The 18,863-nt window shown below is 39.2% G+C and overlaps 1 protein-coding gene across 1 annotated transcript in view; it reads right to left on the reverse strand.

Annotated features, from left to right (window-relative positions):
• Nucleotides 1-17,109, reverse strand: part of B3GNT7 (UDP-GlcNAc:betaGal beta-1,3-N-acetylglucosaminyltransferase 7) — a 28,449-nt gene extending 11,340 nt beyond the window's left edge. The window contains exon 1 of the mRNA XM_063441101.1: nt 16,812-17,109. Coding sequence (XP_063297171.1) covers nt 16,812-16,822 — 11 coding nt within the window. The 5' untranslated portion in view covers nt 16,823-17,109. The remainder of the gene's footprint in view (nt 1-16,811) is intronic.
• Nucleotides 17,110-18,863: the final 1,754 nt, after the last annotated feature.

Consider the following 18,863-nt stretch of genomic DNA (forward strand, 5'->3'; position numbering starts at 1 on the left):
AGCCGGTTGTCGGGTAAGTGCTTACTTTAGTTTATGCCGGTACGGAGCTCCACACATTCACGTCTGTTTCTCTCGGCAGTCGGCCACGCCCCCCCCGAATGCTTTCCATTTTTGAATAATCTTTCTCACTGTACAATGATGGACTTTACATTACTTGGAAATAGCCTTATAACCCTCCCCAGTTTGATGGGCAGCAACAGTTGCTTCTTTAAGATCATTGCTGGTGTCTTTCCTCATTAGCATTGTTTTAACACACACCTGAATTCTCCAGATCAGTAAACTTTTATAGAGGTGGCCACACTTGCTGATGATCAATTAATCAAAGGTATTTTATTAGCATGACCTGTCTGCTATTTAGCCTCTTAATTCCTATAGAAGAAGAAGCAAGGGAGTACTTAGTTTTTCACACATGGCTTCTCCATTTTGGCTTTATCTTTGTTAAATAAATGTGTTTTATGTAATGTGTTGTTCATCTGAGGTTGTATTTACATAATTGTAAGACCTGCTAAGGAAGAGTTTGTTATTATGCCCTGAAATGTAAAGCCATTGAATTCAAAGAGTGTGTTCTTTTTTTCCCATGTCTGTAGATTGTTGTGCAGACAAACTAAAAAACATATAACTTTACACATTTTACATTTTTTACTTATTTGTTTATCCTTTATAAACATATTTTGGGAATTCAAAGCTTTAGACTATATACAGTGCCCTTTTTCTTGCAGTATTTCACACAGAGTCTGAAATATTAATATAAAAGCAAAAATGCAATTTTTCTCAGGTGTGACAAAATATATAAATAAAAAATAGTCAAAAGCTTTGCCTATGTGTATTTGTAAGGACCCTGCAGCCATTACTAGTAGTGCACTTTACTATAAAAATATTATACAAAGAATGTCTGAATTTGAACATAATGCATAATGTTAAATCACACATTTCTAAAATAAAGGTACTTAAAATGGCTATAGCACTTTTTTAGTCTCTGTGGTGCTAATGTAATGCTGACAGTGAAATGCTAGAGTCCATTCACTACCCCCCTCTCTGACTGTAAGAATGCTATCACCCAGTGAAACTTTCTGCACTATTTGACAGTAATGGGTAAGTTAACATTTATGAACTTTCCAATTATTATATCAGGGACTGGTAGCTTCCCGCAGAGATATTCGTTAATCTACAGGCTGGTAGTCATTACTAGAGTGTAAATGAGGGTGAGTGAGGCTTTATGGACAATATTTCATTCTGCAAAATAAAATAAAGTAAACATCTTTATACTCCAGGATTGTATTAAAGGGGTAAAGGAGACAAAGAGAAAGAACAGATTAAGAATGGTAAATGGGGGGGAGGGAGGGATGGAGCCTGCAGCGCAATGGAGCAGCCACCATTTCCAACAGCTCCGATATCCTAAGGCAGAATCCAAGCGCTATCGGCAAAACCAAAGCCCATCTGCTGAAACCGGCTACAGACATCAACTCAAGGTACTCTGCTGAATCTGCAGATGCCTTTCTTCCAAACCCTGGGCAGAAAACGCTGCATCAAAGGCTCTGCGGCCTACCGCCCAAGCACCCGTCCACAGGACCTGGTTGGAGAGTTAGCAGCTTGGCTCGAGATGGGCTCACAGCGTTCAGAGTAGGATTTCTACACTCCAGAAGAAATGGGAAGAAGGTCCCAAAAACCGACCCAATGTGCACCAAAGCCACAACGGGACATAGGCATCATGCTACAATCCCCTGCACCCACACGGACCCAAGTCGCCATGGAAGCCTCACCTAAGAGGTCTGAATATGAGAACTCAGTGCACAGCATGGCCACAGCCAACACAGATGGAGAAAATCCACAGATCACAGGAGAATCAGCAGGATATTCAAAACATGCTGGCTGGACTCCAACGCAACTTACAGCAAATGTGGCAGGCAGACCTGAAGGGGCTAGCAGCAGAGGTACAGGTGGTGACAGCCCGCACTCAAGCCGCAGAAGGGGAGGTGAGAGTCCTGCGACAAGACCTAAATGCATTGAAAGATATAGTTACCCAGATGCAAGCCACGCAGACCACTATCACCAGGCAAGTGATGACAGGGGAAGGAGGAAGCATGTTAAGATCAGGGGTACCGCTGGAGGAGTTCCCCATTTTATAAGGTGCTTAGTGGTCTGGCTCCTACCCACCAGGCAAGCGAAACACTTCGCATTTGATGGCGTGTATCGCATTGCCAAATCACTGCAAGCGCCAAAGGTGGCACCCCGCAACCTTATCTTACGATGCCAAACTCTTACAAATAAAATAGCCCTGATGGCTGCTATTACAGGAAAAGTGCCCTACAACTTTGAGACCCACCAAATAGCCTTCTTCCAAGACCCGAGCAGAGGCACACTTGCATGGCACAAGCCCATAACCCCCACCCTACAAACAGAGTCACATACAGGTGGGCAACCCCTAGATCGCTCTGGGTAACCAAGGACAATAAATCCTTCAAAGTATCTGACCCGGGAGAGGGTCCTGCCTTACTTGCTATGCTGGGACTGCCCTACAGTACCACAGGGCTACCTACTACGCAACCTGGGACCATGACCTGAAGCCTACGCTGACCACACAAGTACTCTTCTGTTATGGTTATTGTTATTGCTGTTCATGTTTTTCTTTTCTCCTTACACTTATAATCTACATTTAAAATATCTCAGTACGCACAGTACTCCCCCCACTGATGCCGAAGCACTGCCCACCCAACGGTAGTCTCACTCAAGCCTACACTGGCTGGGTAAAACAAGTTAGCTCTGGGTTGTGCAACACCCCTTCCCCCACCCTCCAACGCCCTTTAGGAATTAAGGAAAGTCAGCACAGGAGCGACCATGCAACACTACAAATGTACCCCGTGCTGACAGGTACCCTATAGTCATTACCTGAAATGGATCACTGCTCTCGCTCTCCTACAACCCTAGCCAGTACAGAACAGACCACTACCATTACACTCGACCTAGCCAAGACTATCGAATTCCCTAATCGACCCATAGACATGGCTTAACATAGTGCCTGAAAGTCGAGAGGACTAACCAATAGTCCTCTGGATATAAGACGTCCTAAACTATCAATGGTCGCCCTCACAGGCGGTACCTTACCCGCGACTTGTCTATACCATTAACGCCCCCGCCCAACCAGGCTGAGCCCATTTGAAAATTAAAAGCACATGGAGCCAGACAGATCCCAATGACTGCCTAGACCACAACAAGTGCACACTTTCTCTAAGCCATGCATGTATTGCACCCGTTTGACTATTTGATTATATGTTACTATGTTGAATGGCATTACGGATATGTTATGACTTAACTTTATGCACTGAAAAAAAAAAAAAAAGAATAAAAAAAAAAAAAGAAAGAATGGAAAATGTGGAAGGAAAAGGGTATAAGGTGCATTTCCAGGATATAGCAATAACAGGATAGATAGCTCATAACAGCCAAAATTGAAAATTAACATAAATTAACATTCATTCATTAGGACCTTGCATTTTGGAAAAGTATTGTAGTATAGTTATAATGCACTTCAATTAAAATATCTGTTTTTAGAAATTACCTAGTATTATGAATTATTTATTTATGAATATTTATAATCCATTTCTAAGGTTTTTCGTGATCTATTTGGAGCCTTTCCTAAATGCAATTGTCCAAGAGACATTATTAACTGCAAAGTATACTTTTAAAAAGTAGGGATATATACAGACTGTTAATTTACATGCCATTACATGTAAATTATATTACATGCTCTTTACATCAAACTGCATCCACAGACACGAAAAGTTAAAAGTCAGTAGTCTTGATCCAGATTAAGTTGGAGCACACGAGGACAGGAAGATTTCCCTAATTTTCCATCGTCACAATACCCTGTACATCTGTGCTCATTTCCTCTGTTCCCCCAGCACATTCCTGTTACATTCCCCACAGATAAAGCGTTCAGAGACCTCGACGGCCTGATTTCCTTCAGGATACAGTGAAATAAATTCGGAATCCAGTTATATCAATATCTACTTTGCAAAATAAAACCAGTTTGTCTGCTTTTACTAGCAGTCGAAAGCTAGTAAAAATATTTGTGACAAGTGGAAGAGAGGCAATATACTTTGCAGCATTCCATTAGGATTATAACTAATGTTTAGTGACTAAGCACAGTAGCAGCTAACGTGTTACATTGATTATGGAATTCTATACATGGTTGGTATGGCCACACCCTTCATACACCTGCAAAGTGACAAAGAATTTCACTAACACGGGTTACTTATGCACCCATACTTGCTTGTTTCTAAAGGGTTAATATGATATGTTACATTTTTCTTTAGCCTTTTTTTGGAGTGTCATATTTACAAGCACCTTTGGGTGGTATTGTTTGATATTCTACACAAGTGTTGTTCTAAAACTGATCTGTTACAGCATATATTTGTTGGATTTTGCTGCTTAAAAGGACACTCCACTGCCAAATACATATATTTTTTTTAAAATCACTGTTTAATAGATACCCCAATCTTTATTGGGATTATACCTAAAACACGTTACAAAAGACACAGATCTCTTGACTGCAGCTTTTGCAAGCCTTCCCATCCTTCCCCAGCCCAGTCTTTCTGTGGCTGTCCAATCACAGACATCCAATGCTGTTCAATTAGAATTCTTTGCAAGGCAGGTGCTCAGTTGTCTCCATCTAGAGTTTAGCTTCACTGTGCTGCACTTTTTGCAAAATGAAAATCCAAAGAACCCTGTCTTTTACACATTTCAGAAAGCTAAACTACTTTAGAGGTTTGGAGTGTCTCTTTAAGATTTTGTAGTTGTGATTTACCCTGTTAACAGCTTTATTATTACTGTCACGATCATTAATTAAATATTGAAAATCACCTATAACTTGTGTTAGCCTTCTGCTCCATTTTCTTTTAAAATGTATACCAAAGATTTGGCAATTGGCATCACAATAATGCACAGACAAGGCAAATAATGTTTTGTCTAATCACCAGGTACATTACTTTGAAAATATATAATTGAAATAATTGTGCATTACTAGATGCTAATAACACAGCAGCTGAGAACAAAGAATTCACATGACAACCAAGTTTTAATATACTATAACAATGCTGGGCAAATTCTAAACCTGCATTTTTTTGGCTTACGATTTCAAATTGGTTGACTACCACACTTTATTTATTTACTAAAAAACAAGTTAGAAAAAAAACAAAAGGCATAAAGTGTTGATTCTGAGTAATTCTACAACACATACAGGACAAGTTTGTTGCTCCGCACTCATAGGGAATCCCCAAAAGTACATCAAAGCTCCAAACCTGTTGAGAAAGCAACAGGAGTGGTGCGAAACGCGGCCAGGGCTTCTCTAATCTTTCTTTAGGGTCTGCTTCTTTGGTGCTTTCCCCCCTGTACAGCAGCTGCGGGTGGTCCTATGTTCAGGTTTTGGACTTTTTATACTTTGTTCACTCATAACCATTTTTTTCAATTTCACATGCTTGGATCAATACAGCATACGTGAGGACTGCTGTTCTAGTATCTTGCAATATGTATTTTCATTTTTGACTTCAATAAATGTGCATTTTTTTCTGATGTATTTTTGGGGATTCCCTATGTGTGCGGATCAACAAACTTGTCCTGTGTGAAGTACCATTTGATTACTGGGGAGATTCCAGCACCAAGAAGGTAACCCTGTTTTTACACCTGTTAACTGACATACGTATACCAGTAAAACCAGTTTCCGCTTTTTTAATTTTGGAGTTGTGGCCGCATATATTTTGTAATTGAGGGATTTTCTTCACTTTTCTGCCTTTTTAATTCTACAACACAGTCACAGCTTGACTATAATATTCTGAATTTTGGTGTTCAAGTCACAATTAGGTGTTTAGTGAATAATCCCCCATTTTTTGGATAAAGGCTCAATTAATAGTTAAAGGGACTCTAAAGTCACCAAAACCATTTTAGCTTAATGAAGCTATTTTTGTGTTACCCCTGAAGTCTCACTGCTCAATTTGCTGCCATTTATGAGTTACATCACCTTTGTTTCTGTTTATGCAGCCCTAGCCACACCTCCCCTGGCTATGACAGACAGACTGCATGAAATACAATGGTTTCATTTTCAATCAGATCTAATTTACTTTAAAAGTTTTTTTTTTTTTTTTTTTTTTTTTAATCTCCTGTCCTCTAAATTGAACTTTAATCACACACAGAAGGCTTCTGCATGGTCTAGTAAGCTATTCACAGAACAGGAGATACGAAATTCTAAATTAAACAGCATTTGTAATAAAGGAAGTATAAACATTAGATTACTCTTTGCAGGCATGTTTAGGAAGGCTGTATAAGTCACATGCAGGGAGGTGTGCTTTGGTCTGAATAAACAAAAAAGTAGATAATATGTGATATAGTCCCCACCAAGGAGCAAGATGGTAACCAGGAAGTAAAAAGTAAAATTCTAATTTTTACTTCCTGGTTACCATCTTGCTCCTTGGTGGGGACTATACCACCTATGCTATAGAAACTAGAGCAAGTTCTGCTCTAGTAAATGTGAGTACGGAATTTTATTATTTTATTTTACTCATTTTATCAGTATATACTGCACTATCTGGATTTCTCTGTCTCTTTACATATTATTCATCTGAGACGGCTAAGATATCTACTGCTTCACATATATCCTTAGACGGGGATTGTTCCATCCACGCGTACTAACGGCTGAGCTCCTTGTTAGCTCTGGGAAATGTGAGTGAAAATTATTTCAAGTATTCATTCACATCCCTACTGTATTTGATTTACTGCACTATTATTCTGTATGTTTTATCTTTTGAGGTCAAATTGTATAGAGACCACTACTACTACCAGTGTGTACGTATACTATTTGTATATTTGTATATCTCTTCATATTTAGGGCGCGGTTTCCTCCTTTTTTTTCGATTCACGCTACTTTTTTACAAGGTTGGGGTTCCTTTTATTGGTTACTGCTGCCTATTTACCATCATTTATCATATGGTGAGCGCCTAATCTATCTATTTTAAGTAATTTAGGTTACTATAGTGTTCCTTTAAGGAAATAAGGTTTCTGAAAACAAGTACGTGCAAAGTATTACTGCGATGCTTGAAGAAGAAAAAAATGGTAAGACTTTGGAGACCAGTTATTTGTGCAGATGTCAAAATAACAATTATGTCCAACAATAATAATGTAGTATATAAAGGCCTTTAGTAGACTTACACTGAAAGGACATAGGGATAAAATGAGCAAACAGTTTGTAAAGAGGAACAAATTAAATCACCAGAATTGTTACAGTTCTGATTTTCAGTTTCATTTATTGCCAGTTAAACACAACAACAGGAAGATTATGCAGTAGCTGGACAATTGTCACCATCTTCATGGCTGAGAATGATGGGAGAGGCCAGTAGATATTGTAACAGATGGAGCGTGAAACCCAGAACTATGATTGGAACAGTAAGTCATATAGCTTGATCCATTAACTGCACAGGATACACTACAGTGCTGTTTCTTCTAGCTACAACGTTCAGAAATGAAGTAATACATTAAGTCCAGGAGCTATTAATCAGGGCTTACAAATAACCATAATTATCACTTTCTTTGAAACGCTCCAAGGTAGGCTGCTTGCAAACAATGCCCAATTATAGCTATATAATTTCAATGGGTAGATCACCTTTTCAAATTCCGTACGGCACAGATGGTGATGTCATCTGGGCAATTATTTCCTGTAATGAAGGTTAATAATGCACAGATCGGCTCTGCACAGTTTGCAGGCCCTAATCTCAGGCAGAACTAGGAAATAAATATCATGTAGAATGATACAATCTTGGGGTACTGGAGACATTTAAAGGGACACAGCTCATTGAAGTGGTCTGGGTGCTGTGTCCCTTTTGCACCTAGTGCTGCAATGTAAAACACTGCAGTTCTAGAGAACTGCAATATTTACATTGCAGCACTAAGTCTGCCCTCAGTGGCTGCCAAGCAGACAGCCACTGGAGGGCTTCCGGAATCCAAACGGACTTTTGGTCCGTTATCTGACGCTGGACATCCTCACGCTCTGCATTAGGACCTCCAGCAACATATTTTCCCCATAGGAAAGCATTGATTCAGTGCTTTCCTATGGGGAGGTCTAATGCATGCGCGGTTCGTCGCGGGACAGAGGACGGGGCGGTGCTTTGACCCAGCGCCGAGGGACATCGGCGCTGGGATAAGGTAAGTAAATAAAGACCACAGGTACTATTCAGGAGTGTAATTCTCACTAAGCGCAGGTAGATCAAGACATGGTTATCTTCATCTTAGGCCAGTCTGCAAGAAGGTGATCTGTGCATTATAACCTGTTCATTGTTGATGCCCGGAATGCCTTGGTCATTTTTTTTTCATTTGTACTCTGATATGGTTACTAGTATATTCAGGTGTAAGAAAGGCCCCAGGTATGGAATATGTGTAGTCAAAACTTGTCACGTCTTCAGATTGGGTGCTTTTATGATCATGTAGAATAATACAGCATGCATTCAATTCTTGTCACTACTATAGAGTTTTGTGTATAGGTTTTAAGCTTATTTTATTGCACACGTTCTCAAGCATATTTTTTTGTTTCTTATTTTTTTCTGTTCTCTTTTTTTTTTTTTATGTTCAATCAATCATCTTCATGAGACTTACAACTGTTTCCTTCCAGTTGGCTAACCTCGTACACCCTTAATGGCGAACTGACTGCTCTTCCCAAATGGTGGGATTGTTTTAAATAAGCAGAGGCTAAGCCCAGCCTCAACACTAGAGCCGCGCCATGTGGGATGCAGAGAGCAGGGATATGATGTGTATTATGTCCCTGCCCCCTGTACACAGCCTTCATTTGGAACTGGTGCCTGAGGCTGTGCAGAGGAAAGCTGCTGCAACTCAGTCACATTACATAGTATGGGGGTGAAGAGGGAAAAAACAGAGCAGCATGCTGGATGAGGAGTTATTTTAACTTCTCAGCCCGACTGTGAAAACAGCGAGCAGGCCTCCAAGAGTTGCTCACCGTTAGTCCATGACTGAGGGCCTGAGGAGATATTTTTGTCAGCTCATGCAGCAGCAACCTCTATGAATAATGAGAATGTTTCCGGGAAGCTTTTTAAGTGATATTCATTAAATATGTTACGCTATGAATGTTGTTGTTTTTTATCCAATTGTAGCTATTATGGAGCTCATCATTTATTGATCTTATAAAGAATACATCTAAGAATTTGAAGGGAAAGCACATTTTTTTGTCATAATTTAATCACTCTATTTAATACATAACAATCTATTTCTGAACTTCTTTATTGTACTTTGCACACTTTATACTCTTGAATTTGGGGTTTTAAAGTGCTGCATATTGTATAAGGTTTTATCACTATTTTCCTAAATTTTAGGAAGTGCTATATCACCTTTTATATTTTTACCTGTAGTAATTATTTACTTAGAAGGCTAATTTGAGTTGAATTTAAGTTCTTGAGCTGATACCAAACAGAGCAACAAACAGAAGGCCTTAACATATTTATCTTTGAACTCTCCATGGTCCACTAGTGAGGGACCCAGAGGCATTCTGAGAAAGTGCAACTCAGAACTTTAATTTTGTTAAAGAGTACATCTCCCAGCTTGGCTCTTTGTGAATAAACCTCTGTATGTTATGAAAACTACTACTGTACTCAAACAAAAAAATAAACTGTGCAGCACTGTTAATTATGTCCATTGAGCTTCCAATTTAAAATTATCTATTTTCAAACATTTGCATGTTCAGATATATGCCTAAATTAAAGCATCAATGGTTTAGCATAGAGTTTGTTTAAGGGACAAAAAGTCATATTTTTTGCTGGAAAACTGTTAGTAAAATCTTTATTTTATCATTTACGCAGAAAAGTGTGGGAGGAGGGTTATGTATACATGAATACGGGTTTGCACATGTGTTCCTTTCTGTTTCTTAATCTGAAAGAGGAAGATTATGGTTGAACAAGCATAGAGCTCAAATTCTTGGTTTTATTTTGGTTTAGAACTTGGACAATTGCCTCTATCTTTAAGGGGTTAATACACATAGCACAATTAATCACTAAGTTTTAGGTAATAGTTGCGTTGAGAAAAAACCCACACGTTCCTCCTTAAGATATATACTTGTATGTGCATAACTGTGAAATAGTGTTTTTAGACTATTTTGGTTTTAGTGATCAACCAACAAAATATATAAAATTATAAGCATGTATGACTGATTATTCTTTTGATCAAGTATTAATGTATATAGGAACTATAATGGTCTTAAAATTTAGGAAACTACCATCCTTCTAAAATAATCATATTATAATTATGCAATGTTGACATTTGGTTAAACTTTGTGGGTATTGTATTTAATCTTCTACAGGGGTGTGGACATTTAATAAAAATCTACTTGTGCAAGGGACTAAACTGGTAGCCCAATCTACTTGACCTGACACAAAAAAATCCCAATCAGGTTTTTTGTACCCTGATTAGACCTGGACACTGGTGTTATTCACTAAACTCTGAGTTTTCATAAATTAAATCTGAATAGGAAAACTGAGGCAAAAGTAGCTGATATGCAAAAGTTCTCCAAATTATGTATAGTCACAAAAGGCTAATTTTGCTGCAATATTGCCATTTGAGTTTAATTTGTGAATTTTTGTTTTGTTTCTTGTCCTCTGTCCCCTCTATAGTGAGAATTTAGTGGCTAGTGTCTGGTGTGTGTGTTGGCTGTGTTTGTGTATGTGTGGTTTGTGTTTACTGGGTGTATTGTGTGTGTTTGCCGTGAGTATGTAATGTATGTCTGAGGTGTACACTGGCTGTGTAATGTGTGTGGAGTGTGCTAATTGTATGCACTGTGTGTAGTGTGTGCTTGCTCTGTGTAATGTGTTTGTATGTGTGTGTGTGTGTGTGTGTGTGTATGTGTTGGCAGTATTTAATGTTGGGTGTCTGTGTATGTGTGCGTGTGTGGTGTGAACTTCCTGTATGTAATGTGTGTGGTGTGCTAGTAATGTTTATGTAATGTGTGTTGTTTGTGTGTTGACAGTATGTAATGTTGGATGTTTGTGTTTGTGTATGTGTGTGAGCTGCCTGTATGTAATGTGTGTGTCATGTGTGCTACCTGCATGTAATTTGTCTATGTGTGTATAAAAATATATAAATAGGGTGGCGCAGAATTCAGTAGATCTAATAAATGCAGCAACCAACAAACAAATCCTGGTAATGAAACTTGGATACAATAATACAAAAGAGGTTATGGTGCGCAATAATGAATATAAAACTCACTATGGGTGTCTTTAAACGACAAAACCTCTATTCAATATATAATACAATCAGCAATCAGCATCCGTGTTACAAGCCTAGGTGCATACTAGGTTTATTAATAATATTACTTATTAGTGCAAAAAGTGGTATATGTGACCAACAAAGTGATATGTGCACATACTTGCATAAATAGCAGTTCTGGGATCTGAAAGGGAGACAAAAAAGAGAGAGAACTCCTAGTGCAGCACAATTTAAAATATATATTGTGAAATAATTTAGCTCTCAAAGTATCTCACTCACAAGATAGGAGTGGTAAGGGGCGGAGCCAACGGCCAAGCTGAATGGACGTTCATTGCTAGCTCTCCGAAAAAGCCATCAGTAAATCCGTCCACATCGGGCTAAAAACTCAAGATGGGACACCCTAAACAATCCCAAACCCCTCAACACCAAGCAGGAAAACCTCCTGCAAGCAAACATGGCGCTCTAACCAAATTTTTCTGCAATCACGTGGACCTCCAGCAAGACGCTCTGGCCTAAACATGGCACCTGAATCCTCTCAAGAAGGCTCAGCGCCCTCGAGCCCTGAAGGGTCAGCAAGATCCTACCCGAAAGAGATCAGGAAGATCTTGTGGTATCCCTAACAGAGCTCTTCAACCTCCTCCTAAACAGGCCTCCAGAAACTCAGATACTCCTAGACTGAGCTCATAGAGCCCTAAAACTGAGGGGAGCCCCCCTTGCAGCACCAAGGGATGTGATATGCAGGCTCGCCTCTACTGTTCTTCAATATTAGACAGTTTACACACTTCATATCTGTCACACCACCCCTCCGCAACGCAACTAGAGACCTATTCAAATTCGAGAGCCATTGTGATAACAGGGGTCTAAAGACGAAACACATATCAACACTATATACTCTACTCCAAAATGACACACAAACTCCCAAACCCTCCTTCCTTTCCTTATGGGAAAAATAACTACACATCTCCCTACAGACTCAGAATGCAAACGTATATTCTCCAACATATTGCACTCCTCAATTAGCAACTACACTCATGAACACAATTACAAAATTGTTGCAAGATTGCATTACACGCCAGCACACCTACACCGCCTATTCCCAAACCTCCCAGATACCTGCTGGAGATGCCTCTAGCCCAGAGGCAACCCTGGTCATATATGGTGGCTTTGCCCCATCATCCAAATTTACTGGCAGAGGATCATGACCCTCATCCAAGGATGACAGACGTTCACCTCCCCCTATCACCAAAAGTCTCCCTTTTTCTCTTATACCCACTTCCACTAGCCAAACCTCAAAGAATACTAATCAACCACCTCGTGACAGCATGCTAATCCCACTCTATTGGAAAAAGCAAACCCACCCGTCAATAAGAGAATGGATTCAAAAAGTAGAAACAATCAGACTAATGGAAGAGATACACCTATCACTATCACACTCATATTCCCTATACACAGAGTGCTGGTCGCCATGGCTCACATTTATGCAGAGCCATACAACCACCCAACATAACCGCCGAGTAACAGAAATAACCCAGCCTCCATGACACCAAACCTGCCTCGCACAGACTAGAACTTACCTGACACTAAAAAAGCCATAAATTAGAAACCCGAGGAGGAAAGACCCGCCACCACAGACAACGCTAGACATAGAGAGAAGGGCAATGATCAAGCTCACACCTGCTACTAACAAACCTCTGTAACAACAGGGAGGGCGAATGATATAACTGCTATAACTGTAAGACACAACTAAAAACACTCACGCACATTGTTAAAGCAAGCGTTTACAGATGTCTTCGCATAATGTCAAAATCTCATCTCCTTTTAAGATCATTGTATAAACACTGTACTATAATTGTCACAATGTTATTATTTCTTTACCATACCGAAGTTAACAAATGTTAATGTTACACTGCTTGATGCCTGTACTAGACTCTCTGTAACAGAAATAAAAATTTAAATAAAAAAAAAAAGATAGGAGTGGTAAAAGCACCATTCGTGGCTATAGCGTTCAGGGAGGATCAGCCCCTAGAGTACGTGGGATACATAGGATAAACCTGCGGCCAGGATATCAGGTAAGTATTCTTTATTATAGAAACATAGTAAAAACAAGGAAGGTATATACAATCCTTGGCCAGCTCACCAACCCTTGGAACCCGAAACAAAGTCCAATTTCAGCATATAAAACTGCCATGCCAATCTCTATTAACGGCTGCTCCTGCTGGTTTGTATTGTAAAATCACTTCCTGATTCCTGATCCGTGTCTTTGGCTCGTTTGCTGACTATTCCATTGCAATTTCGCCTATCATTAGGTGAAGCATTGGGCCCGGCCACTATAAGTAATGGTAATATGCACCTATCCTGTTATTCTCCCTCAATGAGATAGTTGTAGATTCAAGCTCTGCGCGCAGTGGTATCCCAAACAATGGTGTGGGTCATGCCCCACAACACACATCAAGGTTTTTTGCTTTTATGGCACCTTGGTAGTTTATTCATGGGGGGTTTATTACAGGTTTCTTTGGTTCTAATTTTTCAATAATATAGAGATCCTTTAGGATTGTAGTATAGTTCATTTTCTAGTCTATATAGAATATCTGTCACTGTTTTAGTGGCAGCACAGGTAAAAATCTAACTGAAGCCTTTCAGATAGCTTCTTGCCTTTCACAGATATATGTGCTGGCAGTGAAAGTTTTAAATTGACTGCAGTTTTACACCATTTTATTAATCAAAATGCTGATTTAGTCATAGCAGTTTGACTGAGGGAGCAGTAGATTGATTCAGTTTGCACATTCTCAGATAACTTTCAACTTGTAAGACAAATAATACATTGAGAAATTGTTACAAATAAATCTTGGTAGTAGTACTGTATATTTTGCTATGTTGCAGTTGAAAGAATAGCAATGTACATACAATGTAACTACTTCCCTTTGAAAACCACAGGATTATTTGTGTAGGTTTATTTATTTTTTTTAATAATGTGGGTGTTTTGTGTTCTTGGTAATAAGGAATTTAATAACAATTTCCTCATTGTCACGTACTCCATTAAGGTTGCTGTTTTTTTATTCGTTTTTTTTTTGTTCTGTGTTATGAGTGGCCTTCACACCCTGACAGCGTGCTAGAAGAGTAGAGAGGGGTCTAACATTCAGGGAAGGTACAGGTAGACTTTCCCCTTGATGCTACTTCTGTAAGGTATAGTCATGGAAATAAACTAATCCGGTCCAGAATCTCATCATTAAAATGTTATTGAGTTAGATTAGCAGTAGTAAACTATGACTGCTGAAAGTTAGTATATGCTTAAAGCAAAATATGACTCTAGGTGGGATGAAATCATCTAGCATAAAAATGAAACTATTTTACTAACAGATATATCCTGTGGAGCTCCAGACATTCCCTACCGATAAAAGGAGCTGGAGTGATAAATGTTTCTAATCCATTGCATAATGATAGTTACATTTTTTATGTGATTTTCCATTTTAATTCAGCTATTCTGATGCCATGCACGCCACATACTGCATGTCCAACACAACCAGCAGCCTAGGTCATAATCTAGTCCTATTTTATGCTAATAAGAACGAAATACCATATTATATTCATGGTCCCTAATTACTTCATGGCTGCGTAAAATGGCCACCTTTGTTATATTTTGTATTTTCATACAGCCCTGCCTGTGTTAATTCAGTGGGTCGCTCCATTTTGGCGTAGAATCCTTGGAATACATTGTTTTATGAAGGCATAAGATATAGCTGGTCCTTAATAGGTTAAAAATGGTAGGCTCCGAGTACAAAATAACACATGCTTACATCGTGTAGGTCAGAAGTAGGCAACCTTCGGCAATCCAGATGTTGTTGACTACATCTCACATGATAATTTGCCATCATTATGGCTGTAGGAGCATTATGGGAGATGTAGTCCACAACATCTGGAGTGCCGAAGGTTGCCTACCCCTGGTGTGGGTAGTGTATTGAATAGACAGGAGAGTACTGTATGGATTATATTTAATAATTAGGTAGATATTTGCAATTAAGGCAATCTTAGAGTATATAAAGATACTCCATGTTGATCAAAAAAAATAATAGAAGCACACACTACTCCCAAGATCCCAAGAGTCAAGTGTCAAATGGTCAGAGTGCAGATAAATATAATGGAAGCACGCCAATCTTGTCATGTTTAATATTAACAGATTTGGTAGAATGTTTCTTCCTTGTCTGAAAGAAAGTTAATCATATTACATTTCTTTACTGGGCAATCGATTATGGTGAATCAAAAACTGTACCTTTAAAACTGAGGCTAATATAGCCAAGTTATAGCTGCTGTTTAGTTGGATTTGATTTAGAAACACGGACATGAAAATATTAATTTCAAAAAGGAAAAGATCGATAAAAGGTTACAGCAACCACCATAACCACTCAGCCGTTTTTCTAGCTCAGACTTTTTGCCTTCAGTTTATTAGAGAATTAATTAATTTTACGCATTAGCTATTCAACTTACCAAAATTAACAGTTTAGTAAATACAGTTCTGTGAGACAAGAGTCGACTATACTCAAACGTAACAAGGTGCCAGCAAAATGAGTCCCTTCATAAACTAATTAGCAATGCAAATTAATAATCTCCTTAACCCCTTAAGGACACATGACATGTGTGACATGTCATGATTCCCTTTTATTCCAGAAGTTTGGTCCTTAAGGGGTTAAGGCATTTCCGTGTCTTCATATCAGGCATGTCACATTCTACAGATAACCCGTAACTGCTCCATCACCTGCTCCTGACCTAAGTTCACGTAATCCACCTACTATTACGTAATACGTACCCTTGTAGCCAGGTTAGTTTCTGGAGAGAAAGTGACGTACTCTATCCAGCAGCCAGCTCTGCTTGTAAAAGGGGCAAAAATACATTTTCTCACTCCCTTATAGAGTACGCTGCTTTTTTTAGAACCTCTATGGCGCGGATAGAACGTTCTGTTAGTTCCAAGAACTCTAGCTGGTTATTGATACTTTTCTCGTGATTTCAGTTCCCCTACTATTTTTCTCAGCTGGTAAATCTCAGAAGATCTTACATCCACTGGGGCTTCTCCCTGCGAGATTGGTCATTCAAACTAAGGAGACCTCGAGCTAGGATGAAAACTATCAGTGTGTGCCATTCCCGTCCCATACACTGCCCTGAGAGGGGGCTCTAGGGGTCAGCCCAGTGATCTCTATAGGATGGTGCCACACTATGGACATGCTGGCACATGGCAGGGAACGGGACACAGATCAGGGTGGCATCACAACCACTGCCCCTGGCTCTGAGTGTTAATTGCCACCCCACCCCACTCCAAAATGGGTGGCACAGTCAGCGGTCACGCCACGCACTCTCTGTGAATACAGAGCGACCTGTGAGCAGCACAGAGGGATGGGCGACTAAACTAGTTTGGGATTTTCACTAAAAGTTAAACATTTTCTGGGTACTTTAAACAAAACCCAATTCATTAACACAGACAACGAAATAATAATTAAAAAAAGCAAGAATCAAAATGAAAAGCATTAATAGATCGTTTCTCAGTTTTATCCACAGCCCGGGGAAGTGGAGGCACTTACCACTGAAACATCCTGATGTCCTGGAGGTACTGTTGTGTAGTCGCAGGGCAAGGAGCAGCCACTGGGAGTGAGAGAGGGGGACTGAGATTACAGAGGGGATGATGGAAGGAGGGGTTGCAGAAAGGGGAAGATCCTGCCTACTTTTCCTTTAGCAGTTGCCAAGGTGTAGTCCACACAACGATGGCTAACTTTGCTCAGGTATTTTAACCTCTTAGTTACCAGTGATATCAAATCAATCCCCGTGTGGTCACGCCTCGTTAATAGTTCCGAGAGGAAGAATGATCCAGCTTGTTACATATGAGAGATTGTCCCATAGAAATGGATTCACGTGTCTCACTGCATAGAGAGTTCTAAATAAAGCACACACGGTCTCCAGATAGGATTACAGGAGCCACAAATAAAAAGAATGGGCAATTTATCACACTGTTCATCGTTTCACCTTTCATTCTCCACACCTCGTACGGCATTTGTTTTACTTGCTGTTCAAACACCGTACCCAGGCAATAACTGTGCATTGTATGTCAGTATTCCCCCAAATGGTTGGCGCTTTATAAATGATCATTTTAGCAATAATAACTGCTCTGTTAGAATCAATTGCATGTCTACCATTGGTATAATTATTTTGTTTGCAAAGGTTTTTTTTTTTTTTTTTTATTGTCGTTTACTTTTAACCCTCTTTATATAACCGGGTACATTTTTTTAAAAATAGAACTGTGGATGGGTGTCTTAGGTGTGTTCTAGGTGTCGAACCGCTGTCACACTGCTCGTCATTATTATTTGCGGAGTGTTGGACAAGAAAAACCCAGGGACCCAAACCTACCATCACCATTCACCACACTGGCGGACCAAGAAGGGGGGTTGCATCAGAGCACGTGCTCCCCCTAGGTGCCAGACGTGTACAAAATGTAAGCAGAAAAAAAGTTACCAAACCGCTTTTCCACACGAAACTGAAGTTTCTTTTTTTTTTTTTTAATTCTTTATTTTTGTTGTGCAGGTGGGTACAAGGAATCAATAGACGCCACAACAGCGTATTGCAAGAAAGACATTGGTTAACCCCTTAAGGACCGGACTTTTTTTGCGATGTTGTACATTTGCGACCAGGCATCTTTTTGACACTTTTGTGGTGTTTGTGTTTAGCTGTAATTTTCCGCTCTCTCATTTACTGTTCCCATACAAATTATATATTGTTTTTTTCAGGACAAAAGGGGCTTTCTTTACATACCATTATTTATATAATCTCATGTAATTTAATTTTTAAAAAAATGAAAAATTGATGAAAAATTGAAAAAAATACACGTTTTTAAATCTTTTACTCATCTACAAAAGCGAATGAAAAAAACTGCTAAATAGATTCAAAATGTTGTCCTGAGTTCAAAAATACCCAGTGTTTACATGCTTTTTGCTATTTTTTTGCATGTTATAGGGCTATAAGTACAAGTAGGATATTGCGGTTTCAAAACATAAATTTTTAAAATGTATCAATAGTGACATTGTAACACTATTATCTGTCATAAATTGCTAAATAACACCCCACATGTACATATTTTTTTAAAAGTAGACAACCCAGGGTATTCAATATGGGGTATGTCCAGACTTTTTTAGTAGCCACTTAGTCGCAAACACTGGCCAAAGTTAGCGTTCATATTTGTTTGTGTGTGAAAAAAGTAAAAAACTAAATTGAACGCTAAATTTGGCCAGTGTTTGTGACTAAGTGGTTACTAAAAAAGACTGGACATACCCCATTTGCAATACCTTGGGTTGTCTTCTTTTGCAAATGGTATGCCATCATGGGGGTAATTCTCATTCCTGGGCTACCATACGCTCTCAAAGGCAACGTAACCAACCTGGCCATTTTCAAAGTAAAAATATTTGACCCATATATTTGACCCTGTAACTTTCAAAAACGCTATAAAACCTGTACATGGGGGGTCCTGTTCTACTCAGGAGACTTTGCTGAACACAAATATTAGTGTTTAAAAACTGGAAAATGTATCACAACAATTATATCATCAGTAAAAGTGCTGTTTGTGTGTGAAAAATGCAAAAAAAGTC

The sequence above is a fragment of the Pelobates fuscus genome, chromosome 2 (assembly GCF_036172605.1).
Source record: "Pelobates fuscus isolate aPelFus1 chromosome 2, aPelFus1.pri, whole genome shotgun sequence".
Lineage (NCBI taxonomy): Eukaryota > Metazoa > Chordata > Amphibia > Anura > Pelobatidae > Pelobates > Pelobates fuscus.